The sequence below is a fragment of the Aspergillus affinis genome (genome assembly GCF_023601865.1).
Source record: "Aspergillus affinis strain CMG 70 chromosome Unknown NODE_138_length_87845_cov_86_099250, whole genome shotgun sequence".
NCBI classification, from domain to species: domain Eukaryota; kingdom Fungi; phylum Ascomycota; class Eurotiomycetes; order Eurotiales; family Aspergillaceae; genus Aspergillus; species Aspergillus affinis.
Genome location: NW_026515919.1, coordinates 45,767 through 64,280, shown reverse-complemented (window position 1 = coordinate 64,280; position 18,514 = coordinate 45,767). Strand labels below are relative to the sequence as shown.

General features: G+C 50.7%; 8 protein-coding genes across 8 annotated transcripts; 4 read left to right on the top strand and 4 right to left on the bottom strand.

Moving 5' to 3' along the window:
• Positions 1-1,263: 1,263 nt before the first annotated feature.
• On the bottom strand, positions 1,264-2,190 carry KD926_001834 (NAD(P)-binding protein; the record flags this gene model as incomplete). Its single annotated transcript, XM_053093766.1, has 1 exon — positions 1,264-2,190. One exon carries the CDS (start codon positions 2,188-2,190, stop codon positions 1,264-1,266), a length of 927 nt encoding a protein of 308 aa, XP_052951412.1.
• A 982-nt stretch (positions 2,191-3,172) lies between these two features.
• Positions 3,173-3,832, bottom strand: KD926_001833 (membrane magnesium transporter family protein; the record flags this gene model as incomplete). Its single annotated transcript, XM_053093765.1, has 3 exons — positions 3,173-3,226; positions 3,387-3,639; positions 3,777-3,832. 3 exons carry the CDS (start codon positions 3,830-3,832, stop codon positions 3,173-3,175), a joined length of 363 nt encoding a protein of 120 aa, XP_052951411.1.
• Positions 3,833-4,306: 474 nt separating this feature from the next.
• KD926_001832 (translation elongation factor 1 subunit beta) lies at positions 4,307-5,429 on the bottom strand (the record flags this gene model as incomplete). Its single annotated transcript, XM_053093764.1, has 4 exons — positions 4,307-4,536; positions 4,593-4,963; positions 5,241-5,280; positions 5,390-5,429. The coding sequence occupies 4 exons, from the start codon at positions 5,427-5,429 to the stop codon at positions 4,307-4,309; spliced, it is 681 nt and encodes a 226-aa protein (XP_052951410.1).
• Positions 5,430-5,790: 361 nt separating this feature from the next.
• On the top strand, positions 5,791-8,232 carry hsp78 (chaperone ATPase HSP78; the record flags this gene model as incomplete). Its single annotated transcript, XM_053093762.1, has 1 exon — positions 5,791-8,232. The coding sequence occupies one exon, from the start codon at positions 5,791-5,793 to the stop codon at positions 8,230-8,232; it is 2,442 nt and encodes an 813-aa protein (XP_052951409.1).
• A 327-nt stretch (positions 8,233-8,559) lies between these two features.
• On the top strand, positions 8,560-12,219 carry KD926_001830 (MutS family protein MSH5; the record flags this gene model as incomplete). Its single annotated transcript, XM_053093761.1, has 13 exons — positions 8,560-8,908; positions 8,959-9,478; positions 9,538-9,937; positions 9,994-10,071; positions 10,121-10,180; positions 10,225-10,579; positions 10,636-10,732; positions 10,781-10,870; positions 10,922-11,096; positions 11,146-11,180; positions 11,813-11,851; positions 11,908-12,046; positions 12,118-12,219. 13 exons carry the CDS (start codon positions 8,560-8,562, stop codon positions 12,217-12,219), a joined length of 2,439 nt encoding a protein of 812 aa, XP_052951408.1.
• A 278-nt stretch (positions 12,220-12,497) lies between these two features.
• KD926_001829 (something about silencing 10 family protein) lies at positions 12,498-14,483 on the bottom strand (the record flags this gene model as incomplete). The annotated part of the gene is made up of 2 exons (XM_053093760.1): positions 12,498-14,236; positions 14,300-14,483. 2 exons carry the CDS (start codon positions 14,481-14,483, stop codon positions 12,498-12,500), a joined length of 1,923 nt encoding a protein of 640 aa, XP_052951407.1.
• Positions 14,484-14,973: 490 nt separating this feature from the next.
• On the top strand, positions 14,974-16,098 carry ksrA (3-dehydrosphinganine reductase; the record flags this gene model as incomplete). The annotated part of the gene is made up of 3 exons (XM_053093759.1): positions 14,974-15,018; positions 15,078-15,209; positions 15,265-16,098. 3 exons carry the CDS (start codon positions 14,974-14,976, stop codon positions 16,096-16,098), a joined length of 1,011 nt encoding a protein of 336 aa, XP_052951406.1.
• An 800-nt stretch (positions 16,099-16,898) lies between these two features.
• KD926_001827 (sterol desaturase family protein) lies at positions 16,899-17,983 on the top strand (the record flags this gene model as incomplete). Its single annotated transcript, XM_053093758.1, has 2 exons — positions 16,899-17,381; positions 17,468-17,983. 2 exons carry the CDS (start codon positions 16,899-16,901, stop codon positions 17,981-17,983), a joined length of 999 nt encoding a protein of 332 aa, XP_052951405.1.
• Positions 17,984-18,514: the final 531 nt, after the last annotated feature.

Genomic DNA, 18,514 nt, shown 5'->3' with positions numbered 1-18,514 from the left:
AGGCATGGATTGACTACGGAGTACAGTGCCTGACGATGACGGTATGACCATGACCCTTCTACATCTAGCTCAAGTCCCTCCCCCAATCAAAGACTTAATCTGCCCCAGGACTGGGTGGATCTGCGACAATCTACGTGATGAAAATAAGAGCGATGAAAAATCAAAAAAAAATCCAAAGAATGCGGATACCAGTCCAAGCCTGCGTGGGGACAGACGGAGCAAGACACGGTGGCACCGAAGGGAGCTAAGGACTTAGCCGACATCCATCGCGGGAATGGAATCCAATCGACGGAGGCTGTCAAAAACATGTGGTTCTCTGTCTCGCTCTCTTTCAGACATTCTCACTTCTCTGTTGGCTCTCAATTTCCGTCTATTTTTATATCGAGTCCTTTCGGGGGGTCCGCAGGTTCGAAGCATTCTTCGTTGCGAACGCCGAACGGCCGAGGGAGGGCTGACCGGGGAGACAACGTGGTGGGAGGAGTCAACTGATGTGTCGCTTCTTGTAGATCAAACACCATGTGACACATGTCGTCGGAGCTGTCCGTAGAGGACCCCCAATCAGGCGAAGAGGGCGTCGATGCTATTTTAATCGGGGAGACTCATGCTCCGTATTAATTTGATCCGAAAATAAGTGTCATGGGCAGATGAAAGAGCCGAGAAATTAATTAACCCGCCATATTAAGCGGTATAGCTTAACTCGGAGCATTTCCATTCTTATTAGCTACGGAGTACGAATAATTTGATCGGTCTCTTAGACTTGAAGCTGACCAGACCCTTGATGACGGCCTGAATCAGGGTCCAGGATCCGTAATACATACCTACAGAGTAGTTAATCAATCCTACTCCGTACATAAGATTATGACACCCTCCACTTTAATACGCCGTCGGAGTAGTTTTACTCCCGACATTCTGCAGCCCTCATTTCTGGGTCCTTGCTTGTGTGCTGTACGGTACCTTGCACCTCACACCTCACATGCGGCCACTCGGAGGTGCTCTTGATGCAATCAGAATGATCGAGTCGTTCGAGTACTTCCTGGCTCTTCGAGAATTGGAGGGTAACCTTCATTCTCATTCAGAGCTTGGCAGGATCCATGTCCAGACTGCTCTCTACACTACTGAAAGCTATCACCCGCTATAACTTGAATTCGTTTTCAATCGCTTTCAATGACTTACTATCTTGCTATAATCCTATATGCACAGAGTACATCTTGTTCTTCAGTCAATCACTAACAGCAAAAACACTTACCTCCACTAACCAAGCCCTCACCCCAGCATCTCTCTCACCAAGCCCTCATTCGCGCGCAAAAACTCCCGAAAACCAGTCAACTTCAACCCCAACTCCGCCTCCAACTCCTTCGGATCAAACAGCGTCTGTCGCTCCCAAAACCACAGCTGTATATCAATCTGCACATTCGTCTTCGCCAGCTCCGTCGCCTCCCCCTCGGGAATCCGCTCCACTCGAATCTCCCTCCCACTGACCTCCGCCAGCGCCCCCGCCACCTCCTCCGCCGTCAACGCCTCTGCCCCGATATCAATCGCCCGACCCCGGAACCGTCCCGGCTCCGCGATCACCGCCGCCGCGATCCGCCCGATGTCGTCTGGACTGATCAACATGGTGCGTTTGCCCTCCGCCAACGCCACCCGGAAGACATGCGATGCGGTCAGCTCGGGGAAGAACGCCGACGCTGTCGGGTCGAGGTAGTTTGTCATGAAGACGGGCGGACGGAGGATGGTCCAGTTGGTGAACCCGGACGACCGCACAAGATCTTCGATGGCCGCCTTGTCGAGAAAATAGTTCTTCAGGAGGTTGTCGGCCGGCCAGGTGGTCCAGTTAGGGAAGGATTCGCGCTGCTCGACACCGCATACGCTGGCGTAGACGAGGGTGGTGACGGTGCCGGCGGCGCGGGCGGCGTGGATGACGTTCGTTGCTTGTAGGACTTCGGCGCCGTCGTTGCGGAAGGACGGCGAGACGTTCAGGAATACGGTTGTTTTGTTCTCGCACGCGCGGTGCAGTGACTCCAGGTCGTCGAAGGAGCCTTTGATGAGCGTCGCGCCGAGCCGTTGGAGCTCGAGTGCCGCGGCGCTGCTGGGCGTGCGGACCAGTGCGTGTACTTCGATTCCGCGCGCGAATAGGTGTCGCGCTGTAGCGCCGCCTTGTTTGCCTGTGGCTCCGGTGACGAGGACGCTCATGTTGGCGTGGATGTGAGATGGTGGTGTAGATCGTAGTAGGGTTTTGTATGTATGGGGAAGTCAAGGGAGTAGATTGGTTATATAGTTTACTGAAGCGTAGCTTTTAATTGTAGCCTAGCCTTTTCTCAATGAATAGACAGACTGGTTCTGTTCTTTGCAGCCTTTACTACCTTGCACTTCGTGCATCGTCCCACCTGCATAATCCGGTTACCATGATTATGAATCAATCCTTGTATATTAATAATGTCAAGCCGGGGTTGCACCATTAGGCTCCGCATTATCGTGATTATGAATCAATCATTGTATATTAATTATGTCAAGCTATATATGGCTATATGCAGTTAATAGTGACATGGTAATTCGGCCAAATTGGTCATAAAGTGTACATAGTCGTCACTGAGGGAGTGTAATCACTGCTAATTGAGTCGGTCATATGAGCTTACATGCTCAATTAGTAGATCCTGAAAAGGCCGTCGTTGCTGATTGAGGGGCTTTTGTTCTCTATTCTTCAGTGTTGATATCTTAAGAGACTGCATTGTACACTGGAATTGAATTCTTTTGATAGGATGCTGGAATTGTCTGTTTGGTCAAAAAAGTCATACATATACAAGCTGTCTTGATTGCCATATCAACTCGGATTAAATACATGTACTTCATAGCACTACAAGCATAAATCCATCTTGACGAACCAAATACCCTCCGCCAGTCAGCTAGATGATCCTACAAAGACAGAAAACCCAATGAATTCAAATGTCTCATATAATACATAATACGATATCTATGCTTTTTCCTTCTCAAAACTACTAGCCAGATAAGTGAGCATATACCTACAATACAACCCCATCTAAAGGTCCAATTCACTCACATACTCTACCTAGCCCCCATTAAGGAATATAACCAGGTACGTAGAACAGGTAGCCCCGAACCTAAACACCCACCCCTAACCAGACAATATTCCCCATCTTCCGTCCTCTCAGTCAACTCAAGCCTTTGGGATATCTCCCTTCACCCAGTCTGCGAATTCCTTTCTCTTAGCCTGTCATATCACACCCGTTAGCATATCTTCCATACAAACACATCAATCTATCCATCCATCCATCCATCCAATCCACTTGCTCTATAACTCTCACCAGAGCTCACGACAACAACAAAACCAACTCCAAAAGAGCCTGGGGGGGTGGGGTGGAAGAACATACCCTAACATCCCAAAACCCATACCTCTCATCCAACCTGCGATAGGGATTCCTAGCCCCTCCTTCCCGCTCAATTTGTCCGGCCCATTCGCTCCAGCTAACCGGCTTTAGTTTCGGGGCCCCGAGCACAAGACCCACGGAGACGATGACGAGCGAGACGAGGGCTTCGATGACGATGTCGTGGGGAAGCGCAAGGGAGGAGCTGGCGAGGCGCTCGTTGCTGTGGAGGAGGGTGTGTTCGTGGGCCGAGTAGCCTCTGTTATTGATTTGTGGATTAGCTTGGTTTCTGAAGATTGGGGGTAGGAGGGGATAGGTAGAGGTTGGGTGTGTTGTGCTGTGCTGGGGTCTTGGGTTGGGATTGGAGATGTAGAAGGTACGGTGGATAGGACGTACGCGTGGGCAAGCAGCACGAGGCCGAAGAATGTGGCGAGGCGGGATAGATATCCCATTTTGTCAATAGGTTGAGGTAGGATCGTCGGCGTGGGAGGGGAAGTTCAAGTTGAACTTCAAGGCGAACTTCAAGGCGCTGGAGATAATATCATATCACACTCCGGACTTCATGGCGTATGTAATCGGAGCTCGGAAGTCTGGATTCTACGGTACGCTCGACAGACCACAAGTGCAGGTCTGCAGACCCCGCCGGGCCAGAGAGCCCAAATGCAAGAGTGGGATTCTGGTTGGGCACCGGATTTTGGCCACTCGGCGGGGTAGAAGATCCCAATTGACCAGATATGCTTGATTACAATTACTTATGAATTTACTTGCAGGAGAAAAAGGATGAGATTGAATGTGGGTATTTTGGTTTGTTTTATTCATCAAAACGACCGGAGATCAACCGGTCGAGTTCTAGGTTATTCAAGTTCGTGACATCAAATAATAAAATCCTTCATCACACCATTTCGCTTCATGATTGGACGTTTCATTTACAGCTTCTGCATGGCAGCAACGTCGGTGGACTGGACGTGGTCCTCGTCCTCCTCGATCTGGCCCTGGAGTTCGTCGGTGGAGACCTTGTCGTCCTCAACGACCAGGTTGATCTGGAGCTTCTTGATACCGAAGCCAACGGCAACGAACTTGGAAGCACCCCAGACAAGACCGTCCATCTCGATGGCACGGACGTTAGCCTCGAGCTCCTCAAGGTTGGTCTCATCATCTGTAAAAGTGAGTTAGCACGGTTCGACAAGGACAGAAAGCAACAGAAATACATACCCCAAGGCTTAACCTCAAGAGTCACGAGAGACTTAGCAACGGGCTTGGGCTTAGCGGCCTTCTTGGCCTTGTAAGCGGCAAGGTTGGCCTCGCGCTCCTTGACGACCTCGGGGTCCTCCTCCTCGCTGTCGGAGCCGAAGAGATCCATGTCGTCGTCCTCCTCGGGCTTGTTCTTGGGGTTGGTGGGCAGGTCGGTGGACTCGGGGCCGTAGGCAGTGTAGGCCTTGGCGGAGTCACCGGGGAGAGAGCCGAAGTCAGACTCGAAAGAGGCGATGTGCTTGTACCAGCGAGCGACGTGAGGGTACTTCTCGGCGTCAGGAGCGCCGGAGAAGGCCTTGAAGGTCACGGCATCAGCCTGGGAGGGGGCGTCGCTATGAGGAAGGTTAGCCAAATGCAGTCCAACACAGCAAGTATTGATAACAAGTTTCAATCATAAAAAGCAGCAAATGACATCTATAGATGTATCCTTCCTGGTGATCAGAAATGCGATTGCTCGCGATTGTTGTGTAGTCTTGCAGCGGGGTCTTAATCCGCCTCATAAACACGGACCAATTGATTTTCATCATGCAAACAGGAACAGCTGGAACATAAAGCACACAAAAACATGCAAGAAACATATCAAAGGGGAAAAGTCAAGGGTTGTCTTACCCAACAACGTAGCTCCGGGTAGAGAAGAAGTTGTTGGCAACTGAGGGGTACAATTAGCTTCCTGCATAGAGTGTGTGGGAAGACGAGAGGGGGAGAAGAGGGGGTTAAAAAGACTGGGAGAAGAAAAAAGAAAAGAGGAGATCACGTACGGGTGAGGCCAGTCTCAGAAACGAAGTCGGTGAAACCCATTGTGAAGGATTATGTATGTGAGGTATGAAGAGTGTGTTGGAAAGGAGGGAAAAAGTTGAGGGAGGGAGGGGAGTAATAAATAGGAGGGGAAAAATGTTCAAAGCAATTTCTTTCCGTTGCGAATTTTTTCGGCGCCAAAAAAGCCCCTCGACGGGGCTGCACGTGACCCACCCACTGGTGACGGAGCTTCTTGGAGCTTCCGCCACTCATCGGCACCGCAGTGGAGCTTTCGAGAAGCGTCACGACGCTTGGGGTCCTCGGGGTATATAGCCACCGCCATGGGCCTCGTTTTTCAGGTCTCCTCGACTGCCTGAACTCTGCGAACACCTAGAACCCTTCCATTTCAGTGTGTTCTTAAGCCATGGCTTCCCGGCTGCAGCTCACTCGGAGCCGTTTGCTTCGTACACCAGCTCTATCGCCCAACCGCATCATTCACCCTTCCCAGAGATTAAGTTTTCTCCCTCAGACGCGATCACTCCCTGCCCTCACCAGTAACACCGTATTCTCCCCGACAATTCTTTCAACGCGCAGCTATGCCAACGGAGGACGGCCTCACCCGCCCGGAGGTACCCATCGGATGAACCTTGGGGGCGAGGAAGAAAAGTCTGCGCTCGAACAGTACGGCGTTGACCTTACTGCCAGAGCAAAGGCCGGAAAGTTGGATCCGGTCATTGGAAGAGACTCTGAAATCCACCGGACCATTCAGATCCTGTCGAGGCGGACCAAAAACAACCCTGTCCTCATCGGTGCGGCCGGTACTGGTAAAACAGCCGTCCTGGAGGGCCTGGCTCAGAGAATTGTGCAAGGGGATGTGCCCGAAAGCATCAAGGACAAGCGCGTGGTGTCCTTGGACCTGGGCTCACTCATAGCTGGAGCTAAGTTCAGAGGAGACTTCGAGGAACGACTCAAGTCGGTTCTTAAGGAGGTCGAGGACGCACAAGGCGGTGTGATCCTTTTTATTGATGAGCTCCATACCTTGCTTGGCCTCGGAAAAGCGGAAGGCAGCATTGACGCTAGCAACCTTTTGAAACCTGCGCTCTCCAGAGGCGAGCTCCAGTGCTGCGGCGCCACCACATTGAACGAATATAGATTGATCGAAAAAGACGTCGCGTTGGCCCGACGATTCCAGCCAATTCAAGTCGGAGAACCCTCGGTCGCTGCGACAATTTCCATCCTGCGCGGTATTAAAAATAAATACGAGGTCCATCACGGTGTGAGAATCTTGGACAACGCCCTGGTTGCCGCAGCAACTTACAGCAACCGCTACATCACAGACCGCTTTCTTCCCGACAAAGCCATCGATCTAGTGGACGAGGCGGCCTCGGCCTTGCGATTGCAACAAGAGTCCAAGCCCGATGTAATTCGAGAGTTGGATCGCGATATCACTACCATTCAGATTGAACTCGAATCTCTCCGCAAGGAAACGGATGTCAGTAGCCGAGAGAGACGCGAGAAATTGGAGGAGGACCTCAAGGTCAAGAAGGAGGAAGCCCAGAAACTGACCGAGATATGGGACAAAGAGAAGGCGGAGATTGAATCGCTGAAGCGCACCAAGGAGGAACTAGAACAGGCCCGCTTCGAGCTGGAACAGGCCCAGCGAGAGGGAAACTTCGCTAGAGCCGGAGAGCTTCGGTACGCCGCGATCCCGACTCTGGAGGCTAAATTGCCCAAGGAGGGCGAGGAAAAAGGATCAGGAGGATCTCAATCATCTTTGATCCACGACTCTGTCACCGCCGATGATATTGGAAATGTCGTTTCTCGCACAACCGGCATCCCTGTCAACAAACTCATGGCTGGAGATGTCGAGAAACTAATCCGCATGGAAGACACGCTGCGGCAGTCTGTGCGTGGGCAAGACGAGGCACTCACCGCGGTCGCCAATGCCGTTCGGATGCAGCGAGCTGGTCTGAGTGGAGAGAACCGGCCCTTGGCATCATTCATGTTCCTTGGTCCCACTGGTGTTGGAAAGACGGAGCTCTGCAAGAAGATGGCCGAATTCTTATTCTCCACTGAGACGGCTGTAGTGAGGTTCGACATGAGTGAATTCCAAGAGAAGCACACCATCAGTCGCTTGATCGGTTCTCCCGCGGGTTACGTTGGCTACGATGATGCCGGTCAACTCACCGAAGCCGTGCGACGGAAGCCATATGCCGTGTTGCTGTTCGACGAGTTCGAAAAAGCTCACCGCGATATTTCCGCCCTTCTATTGCAGGTCTTGGACGAGGGCTTCCTCACCGATTCTCAGGGTCACAAGGTTGATTTTAGGAACACCCTTATTGTCTTGACTTCCAACCTTGGTGCAGACATTCTGGTGGGTGCGGACCCACTGCATTCCCACAAGGACTTGGGAAGTGAAGAACTCTCCCCTGAGATCAAGAAGGCTGTCATGGATGTGGTCCAAACTTCGTATCCGCCCGAATTCCTAAACCGTCTTGACGAGTTCATCATCTTTAGACGTCTGTCCAAGGATGCTCTAAGAGACATTGTCGATATCAGAATCAAAGAACTACAGGCAAGACTCGATGACCGACGCATGATTCTGCAAGTGGATGATGAGATCAAGAGCTGGCTGTGCGAGAAGGGATATGATCCCAAGTACGGTGCTCGTCCTCTCAACCGCTTGATTTCCAAGGAAATCGGCAACCGACTGGCCGACAGGATCATCCGTGGTGAGATCACTTCTGGGCAGACTGCTCGTGTTTCATTCAATGATGACAAGACGGCGCTTGCAATCACACCGGAACCGGCGAATGTAGAGGATATTCCAGAGGCTCCCGAAGCTTCGGAGGCCGAAAAACCGTAATGTCTCTTATGAATCAACGCGCCTTATTTGTTTTTTGACGTTGCATGATTTGGATCTTTGAGCTTTGTTGATTATTGGGTGGATTTGCACCAGACGAATCCTTGCTCCATCTGTATATGTGTATAATAGCATCTCCTCTACTATATTTTATGTGAATTGATTGTATATGACTTATGGATCTCAATATCTGGGTTATCTATGCCTCTTAATATAATCCTTATCACGAGATCTGGGAGCCTGAGGTATGCAGCCGCTTCAAGGTCATCAATCCTTAGAGCCGAAACCAGTCCCATCCTCATCCCCATTCTCTCCATTCTCATTTAAGCTATGGATCCACCCATCAGAAGGCCATCGCAATCCCTCTGCAATGCAGCAACTTTTCTTCTGTCGAGACGTACCTCAAATGCCACTCCCCGTCCTGTCACTCAGCGGTCGTCGCCGTCAAGCTCTCAGAGAAATCCTGCGTCGATCATTCCTCCATCGCCTGTCTTCATACACAGCAGGATCAATGATCATCCAGATGATCAGCTCATTGATGATGTCTTCGATCAAGTTATAGTGGCTATTGATACAAGGGATTCCGGCACCGTTGGCTGCTCATACTACTCGGCTCGTGAGGAGAAGCTGTATATGCTAGGGGATATGCAGTCATCAGGTACTGACGTGATTGATACAAGTACGTTTTCTGCTTATGGTTAGCGATATAACATACTGAATTGCTACTAGTAATCTTCCAGACCAAGCCTACCGTGATATTAGCTTCGCCTCGAGTTGACTATGTGCACGGCCAAGGAAGGTCAGGGTCGGAACAAGACAATAGTAAGAATTTTCAATACATTCACATGGAAAGCGCGAAGAATAACTCGATAGCAGGCTCGGAATCATATCTCCCTTACCAAATCGATATACGACCGTCCCAAGAATTCGGTCATGCTAGCGCAATGTCCAAGCTGGTGTCTCTTGATGTCTCGTCGAAGCATGAAGAGCGGATTAGATTCCTTGTACCTCATGCGGGAATATTCGACCCTGACCAAATGGATACTGAAAGCTTGGACTTCACTTTGCAAGAAGGGCGTCTTCTACATATGGGTGGCTCAATCGAACTGCAGAACACGGTGACAATGGGCTGTGCTGGCGCTATCCTGACTCATCTGCAAAGGCGAAGAGCCACGATGTCATCTGGGAATGGATCTATAGAGATCTTCCGCGTTGCCTCCGTCGAGATGATGGGATTGAAAGGGACCATGTAAGATGCTGCATATACTTCCCTGATCTCAAGAATGCGTCTTACGAAGAATATCATAGGTTTGTCAACTCAAGAACTTTGCTTTCGCTTCAAATTATGGAGTCCGAGTCACATCCATGCATGATCAGTCAAGGAGCTGGAATAAAATCTTCGTCTGCGAAGGAAGGACTTTCAGTCTACGGCTTATTTCAAAGATTCGCTTTTACACCTCAAGGTAAAAACATGCTCAAACAATACTTTCTTCGTCCAAGTACCGAGATAGACGTGATCTCCGAACGACATAAGTTTATTAATGTATACCTGAGGCCGGACAATTTCAATGCTCTCAACAAGATTGTCAGAAGTTTGAAGCACGTCAAGAACCTCCGTTATGTCTTAATCAATCTTCGGAAAGGGATTAGTACCGGAAGTGCGAAAATCACTGGCTTCAAAACGACCGTTTGGGCTACTCTTCTGGCCGTATGTCGAGTTAACCAAATAATTTTTGATAAGGCGCCTGTTTGACTGCTTTTTAGTTTGCCTTCTACGGCATCGACATTCACGATGCCCTCAAAGAAACCTCCACTGGGTGTAGGCTTGAATTGCACCAGAAGGTCAAGCTGTTGGCTTCCATTTACTACGTTAAAGCTGACAAGTCCTCAGGCCCTTCGAGCTATTGAGACTGCCCAGCTTTATAAAGTTGGGAGAATGGTCCAAGAAATAGTTAGTACCATCTCACACTCTCAAACCTTGAGTAACCGCTTTAGGTCGACATCGATAGCTCCGAGGAGCAGGGCCGAACAGTTGTAAAGCCAGGGCTTGATCGAGAACTTGATAAAATGAAAGATACCTACGATGGGCTGAGCAGCTTGCTCAAGCAAGTCGCCATAGAAATTGCTACGACTATTCCCGAAAGTCTTGAAATCAACGTCAACGTGATATATTTTCCACAACTCGGCTTTAACATCGCCATTCCGTTGACTGAAAGGGGCGAAGCATCATACGTCGGGCCTGTGGACGATTGGGAGCTTGTTTTTGTAACGGAGAATCGGGCGTATTTCAAGGACTTCCGAATGAGGGAACTGGACCAGACTTTGGGGGATATTTATGGGCTTATATGCGGTATGTATAAAGCCTTATGAACTGTCCAATATGCTAATATTGTTTTCGGTCTCCAGAAAAGGAGATTGAGATTGTTTATGAGTTAGCACAGAAAGTGCTTCAGTACGAAAAGGTCCTCATCGAAGCATCGGATGTCTGCGGTCAGATTGACTGGTATATGTCTCATATACCTAAGCAAAGATCTTACCTCACGTTTTATAGTGTCCTTGCAATGACGCAAGCTGCAAACTTCTATAAATTAGTTCGTCCCAATATGACAGAGCAGAATATTCTTCGAATCAAAGGAGGACGGTAGGTAATGCAAGCTATCTGAATTAGCAAGAAACACTGACAACACGAAAGTCATATACTCCAAGAATTGACTGTCTCGTCGTATGTTCCAAATAATACATTACTTGTCGGGGGGATACTAGACGCCGAAGCCCCGGAGTCAACACATCAGTCTTCAAAAAAGACACCAAATATGCTCCTATTGACCGGTCCCAACTACTCTGGGAAGAGTGTTTATATGAAACAAGTAAGTGTAGCAGCCTCTTTGAAGAGATGCATTTCTCAAAATAAAACAGGTTGCACTTGTCGTCTATCTGGCGCAAATTGGAAGGTGTGCAAGTTGTAATTCCCAGTCAATTATGCATACACATAATGAAGTGCCATAGTTTCGTCCCAGCAGAGAGTGCAGAAGTCGGAATCACCGACAAAATCTTCTTCAAATCAAACACTCAAGACAGTGTTTCGCAGGTGAAGAGAGAAAACCAAGTCAATTCCCTAATGAAAGTTACTCACAACAGTAGATCCAAAGCACATTCATGAACGATCTGCAACAAATGTCATTTGATCTGAAGCAGGTGACAGGCCGAAGCTTGCTGTTGATTGACGAGTTTGGCAAAGGAACGAACCCAAATGGCTCGTATCACCATTTCCATCGAAATTATCCAAGCTAGCTAACAAGGTGCCTTGTATTCAGATGGCATCGGATTAGCATGTGGAGTCCTCCAGCATCTACTGGGACTTGAAGACGCCCCCAAGATCATATTTGCAACACATTTCCATGAAATCCTCAATCACCAGCTCATAAAGCTTGGTCCCCGACTACAACTAGCTCATATGGAAATCAAAATTTGCGAAGACACCCATCAATCCGGAGACCAAATCACATATCTCTACAAGTCTGAGCCCAGCCTATGATATCATTTGATGGCTACGTCCCATTATACTAACTTGTACGGTCAATAGTTTCCGACTAGGCCGAAGCAACAAGAGTTTTGGAACAGTGTATGTCTCTTTTTCCTTCCTTTAATATCTAATCTGACGTGCGAGATACAACATAGCTGTGCGGCCATGAATGGAATCAGCCAGCCAATCGTTGACCGGGCAAACGAACTCATATCCCTTGCAACTCGTGGCGAGAATTTAGTTGCTGCTTGTGCCGTGTTATCAGCCGAGGAGATGAGTATGCTGGAGAAAGCGGTATGATATCTCCGGGGTATTCGTACCGGCTGCCTGGGAATTGTTGAAGACTAATCAAAAGTGAACCGCAGGATAAACTGGCAAGAAAGTTTCTTAGTTTTGATCTTTCAGATAAAGGCGACTTGGATGATGCGGACAGGGTGCTGGACAGGCTCTTTGGGGTTGATGGTTGATCTCCAGCATTGTTCATTCTCCTTTCCCCTGGATGGAACGGACTGAGGGCGTAAGGTTGTCAAGGATGACGAATGGATGCATGCCCGTGACAGTTATATCTTAAGAGTTATATACCTTTACCGCTTTAATCGGCTCAGTGAGCAAGACGTGAGGGAAAAGCACTGAATCGGGTAATGAAAAGACATTAGCCTGTCCAAAAGATCTAGTAATATATGTACACGCAATAAGAAAATCCATTTTGATATCACATATAGCAACGCCCAGAACCAACCCAAGGCTAGAGTTTAACACTTTTAACCAGGTTCTTCTTGATACCTGTAAGTTCACCAGCGTAGCCGCCACGACCTTCACCACCCTTGTACTGCTGTCGAATACTACTCAGCTTCTTCTTCTTATCTTCGAATCTCTTCCTCTTCTTGACACGAGGGTTGCGCGAGTCCTTGTTCCGCTTAGCCGCAAGACCCTTATTCTTCATGATCTGGTACGAAATAGCTCGTTTGCCGTCCGGTCCAATCTCCTCCTGGACCTCGACTTGTCCACCCTCACGGGCGGCCTGCGCGTAGGCATCGGCGCGAGCCTTCTTGTCGTCCTTGCGCTTGTTGGTCCGGGACGCCACCATGTCGTAGTATTCGTCATCATCGGTGCCGGCTCCTTCGCCTCGCAATTCGTGGGCGACCCGACGGTCCTCGTCGTCACTGTCGCCGCCAAGCTGTTCGGCTCCCTTGGGTTGCTGGCGACCACGCTTCTCGGCTTCCGCGTTTAAGCGGGCCTGGCGATCCCTCAGGCGCTCGCGGTAAGGTAGATCTGCATCACCACCAGCATCCCGGCCGGCCGCGGTACGCTTGTTCGCCTTCTGGGCGAGCTGCGAGGTGTAGAAGCGGAGGGAGCGTTTCTGCTTAGCCTTCTCCTCGGCTTCCCGAGCGGTGAGGGCTTCTTCGTCACCGAAATCCGAATCGTCATCCTCCTTGGCAGATCTCTTCGTCTTTTGAACGGCGCGCTTCGTGCCGGGCGCCGTGATAAGGTCGGATAGATCGGCAAGATTTGCGTCTGTCTTCTTGAGTTGCTCTGCTCTGCGAGCGTCGGCTTCGGCCTGGGCCGCCTCAGCGACGCGCTCAGCCTTGGACAATTTCCGCGCCTTCTCCTTAGCTTCCTTTGTCTTCTTGCTATCCTTCTTAGTTGTGGGTGCGAGATCCAGTTCCTCCTGCTCCTCGTCGCTGTCCACCTCGGAAGGCTCGGGGTCGCTAAGATCCTTAACCTTCTCCCAAAGCTTTCGGGATTTGACGAGAGATCCCATAACCGGGTGGGCGCGCAGGTCGGCCGGCGAGAGGGCAGCCGCCTTTCCTTCCGTGTCATTTGCTGGGGATGTCAAGAGCATGAAGTAGAGACCAATTGTGCCGAGATAAGCCGACAAAGCGCGGAATTTAATGACAGAAACAGGGGGGGCGTCCAAGGTGTCGTCGTTAATCTCTGTTACGCTCGCAGCCTGTGCAAGCTCCTGGTGTACCGACTGAAGGTCACTGAGATCTTTGGCCAGCGGTTCGAATTCGGGGTATCTTGATTTCAGGATCTTCAATTTCTCTTCCTCGCTCAGGTCTTCGGAGATTTCGGCCTGCGGCAGGACTTCCGTTACCACGCCGGCTTCGGCCTCTCCGTCATCCTTCTCTTTACCGGATTCCATCCACTCGGATTCGTCGAAACCAAAGTCGGCCTCGTTCATTGCCTCCAGCTGCTTCTGTTGGAGTCGCTTCGCCTCCTTTTCTTCCTCGAGCGCATCGGCCTCCGTTTCGATCTGGTCGGCATTGTAGAGATCCTTCTTGGAAGAGCCCCAGGCGGCTATACCTTCGTCGTCCTCGTCATCGGAGCCGCCGCGTCGCTTTTTCTTCCCTAAGATGTCCTCGTCATCGTCGTCATCAACACCGTCCTCATAGTAGCCGTCTTCTTCGTCATCATCCAAGTCGTCTTCGTCTACGGACTCGTAGCCCATGACCTCCTCATCGGAGGGTTGAATAGCTTGCTCTGTGACCCCGCATGATTAGAGATAGATTCAATATGAGTACCGGGGAATTGAGAGCAGCTCACCATCCTCGATCAATTTCCGGCGTCTTTTCGCATCGGGGGCTTCGTCCAGTAGAACTTGATCGCGACCGGTTTGAAATTCGTCCTCTGAGTCGTCGAACCTCTCTTCGACAGCAAATTTGGTCTTTTCCGGGGCAGGCGCATTTCTAGCGGCAGGACGACCGCCGGCCTTTCTTTTCTTCGCCATGATTTATGGATCGTAGGGAATCTGGACGAGACTACAAAACTCCGGCGCTCTCGCATCGATAAACTTTTGATAAAATTTTGGGGCGGGTCTCTCACCGCCCGCAGTACGCTAAGCCATGTCGGGGGTGTTTGTGCTATTTGCTTTTTCATACATGATGATACATTGAGATGGAGAGAGTCCCCGCTTAACTACGATACGGTACGGTTATGTGCATACCGGCCAGTCGCTCTCCTCCTTCCGCCTTCCGCCTTCCGCCTTTCTCCTAACTCAACATACGAAACAACTAAACAGGCAGGCTCCCCCCATTTGAACGTGTAAGGAAGCCTCGGACGGCGTGTTGACATTCCCTCTTCTTCTTCCCCTCCGTTTCTTCCTTTCTTTCTTCCTCATGCATCCTCCAATACTATCGTTCAACTTGCATGACTTATCGCCCACCCAGCTGGGAATCTCAGTCGTTCTCTTCGGATTCTTCGTATATACCGCTAGCAAAATGCTTGGCTTCGGAACTCGTAACGAGTTTGTGGTGGACGGCCGGGTGAGTCTACTTGATCATCTCCTCATCTCAGGGGCAGTTGACTGACACTTCGCTGGCAGACCATCGTGATCACCGGTGGCTCCGAGGGCATGGGCAAAGCCACTGGCTCCCTGCTTGCCGAAAAGGGTGCCAATGTCGTCCTCGTTGCACGCACCACTGCGAAGCTGCAGGAGTCCTTGGAAGTTGTCAAGGTACGTGCTCTTCTTCTCCCTAGTTGCTTGGCACTCTGCTCACGAGTTTCCCCAGGGGTCCGCTGCGGACTTCAAGAAGCAGAGATTCCACTTCATCAGTGCCGACCTGACCAATCCCGCCGAGTGCGAGCGGATGATCGAAGAGGTCACGGAGTGGAACGGCGGTCTTCCTCCCGATGTTGTCTGGTGCTGCGCCGGCTACTGCAACCCGGGCTTCTTCATTGACACGCCCGTGCAGATGCTCCGGGACCAGATGGACACGGTCTACTGGACTGCTGCCAACACCGCTCATGCCGTGCTCAAGAAGTGGCTGATGCCCGTCGGTCCCAGCGAACAGCAGGCCCTGCCTCGCAGACATTTGATCTTCACTTGTTCCACTCTTGCTTTTGTTCCCATTGCTGGCTATGCCCCTTATTCCCCTGCCAAGGCTGCCATTCGTTCTTTGTCCGATACACTCAGCCAGGAAATCGAAATGTACAACGGCTCTCGCATCACCAAGACCCGCTGCGAAGCAACTCCCGCCGACGTCAAGATTCATACGATCTTCCCCATGGGCATCTTGAGTCCCGGCTTTGACAAGGAACAACGATTGAAGCCCGAGCTCACCAAGCAACTGGAGGCCGCTGACAAGCCCCAGTCCCCCAAGGAGGTTGCGAAGATCTCGATCGAGGCTCTGGAGAGGGGCGAGTACCTGATCACTACGATGTTTGTTGGCCATGTGATGAAGGGCAGCGCTCTCGGCGGCAGCCCCAGGAACTACGCTATCCGCGACACCTTGACCAGCTGGATCAGCAGCTTGGCATTCCTGCAGGTCACTCCCGATCTCCGCAGACAGGCTTGGAACTGGGGGGTGAAGTATGGTCTTCCGCCATCCAAGGCTCGGGCATGATTTCGCATGTTACGACTGGTCTGATGCTGTACATTAAATACCCTGCAGTGCTTTCTTGTGTTTATCCTTATAGCCTTTGACATTCCCGTCCTTTGAAGCATATCCATAACATACGATAATGACATTAGTTCGTCTCCCTTTGGCACTTCCTGCCTTTGTCGGTCCACGGACAATGAATGAAAAGCTATCCTTTCTTTTGAACTGTCTCCTATTCTCTGGTAGTGATTATATCATCGAGTAGACTTGCATCAATTGATGTTGTCTCCTATCGACCAGAAGCTACCACACAGCAAGAACGGGAGATATATATCTCAACCGTGACCAGAATATATACTCAGAACCTCGAGTTATTCAACATGTACAGTAAAAATAAACCCACTAAAAAGACAACTGAAACCTCAATAGGCATCATCCACATAAAGGCCCCTTGATCTCTCGCTTTCACAGCGAAGCGCAACCATGGGAAGGCGGAGGAACAGTCGAGCCTGCAGAACAAAGATGGGGGCCCGAGTAGGCTTAGCGTAGGGCTTGCCGCCGATCGGAGTGACGTCGAGGCCGTCGAGGGCGCGACCGCAAAAGCCCGCGCTCTTTGCAGTTTGCGACGATGGCTGGGAATTTAGTCCGTCCCACTTCCCATCCATTATTTTTATTCGATTCTTTGATTGTCCGGCTCTTTGTTCCAACGGTTCCTGGGACACTCTCATTCAGAATGCCAACCGGCAGATGAACCATAGACCCTTGAAGTTTCCAGGCGCCATATATAACCCGACCACGGCGTCGTCGCCGTCCCGACCGTCATCATGCTGGACGCCCTCTTCTCGCTGCCAATCATGACTGTCCTACTCATTCCGGCCCTGTCGTCCTATAGCACGACTCTGAATTTCATCTTCTTCTACATGACATGGACAACCTTGGTACTGTCGCACACGCCCCTCCGCGTTGAATTGTTCGGCACCATCGCCGTGCGCGTGATCTTCTGCTTCTTACCATCGTTGCTGTTCTTCCTATTCGATATCCTCACGCCCTCTGCTGCGGCGTTTATCAAAGTTCATGGCGAAGCTGGTCTTCCTAGTGGTGGTCGACGGGCCAGACTCCGACTGGAGACTGTCAAAGTGGCCGGATGGTCACTGCTGAATATCTTCCTGAGCGTTGTGGTGCAGGCGGCCATCGAGAAACTTCGAATCGATGGCATGCGCATGCGCAGCGCGGTGAAGGTGTCTATCAAATTGCCCATGCCGTTCGAGATCGTCAAGGGACTGCTTGCTGCTCTTTTGGTCCGCGAGGTGAGCTCTCCCCTACATCTGCCTTTTCTCTCCCGCCCCTACTTGCCCAGTTTCGAGCTCAAACTAACATGATCATGTCGCTGTAGGTCCTCGCATACTTTATCCACCGCTACCTCCTGCACTCCCGAGATCGCCGACTCTCCTTCATCACCAAAATCCATCGCTCCTGGTACCACTCCCTTCGCATCCCCTTCCCCCTCACGGCGCACTACGACCACCCCGCCCTCTACCTCCTCGGCACGTTCCTGCCGACGTACACTCCCGCCGTGCTGTTCCGCATCCACATGCTCACCTACCTGTTCTACATGGCGTTCGTCTCCCTCGAAGAGACCTTTGCCTTCTCCGGCTACTCCGTCATGCCCGGCAAGTTCCTCCTCGGCGGTATTGCCCGTCGCACCGAGATCCACCTGTTCAGCGGCGCGGAGGGTAACTTCGGGCGCTTCGGTCTGATGGATTGGGTTTGTGGGACGCTGGTTGCGGACGACGAGGATGATGAGGGTGGGCAGCGCAAGGATCTGGCGGATAAGGTGCAGCGGGCGGTAGATGAGAGTACGAGCCGGAAGTTCTATGATCGGAGCCGGTTCAAGAAGAAGGGAAATTGAGTCGGTTCGTTCCTTTGGTCTGTCTTCCCATTGATTGATCTGTTGGTTGATTAGTTAAACGGATGGACATTCAGTTGCGAAGCGACTTTGGTGGTGAATTTGCCTTTGGGATTTGGTGCGGTACATATGGGAGGGAGGAATTAGTCTTTTTTATTATTTGCCGCTGTGTGTCTGTATTTGTTGGAGGGGTCGATTATCTTGTACACGTCTACTTTGTGTGCTATATGTTGCTACGATGTCATTGAGCCATGTATTTTGAGGATTGGAGATTAGAACCGGATACTGCAATGATGCACGCACTTAGTCGGTAGCTTAGGATAGACTATAGAGAAACCGGGGAAGGTGGATAAGAAATCAATTCCTGGGGATTCATTCGCCACTATCGGGGATTGATTAGGGCACACCCAAACCGATTTAGAACGACTTAACGGATAGTTACAGTAGAATCTCCGACGAATCCTGTACGGAGTACGTATGTATATATAAGAACTGTTTATTATAAAAGAGATAGCCGACCCTAATATCGATAAT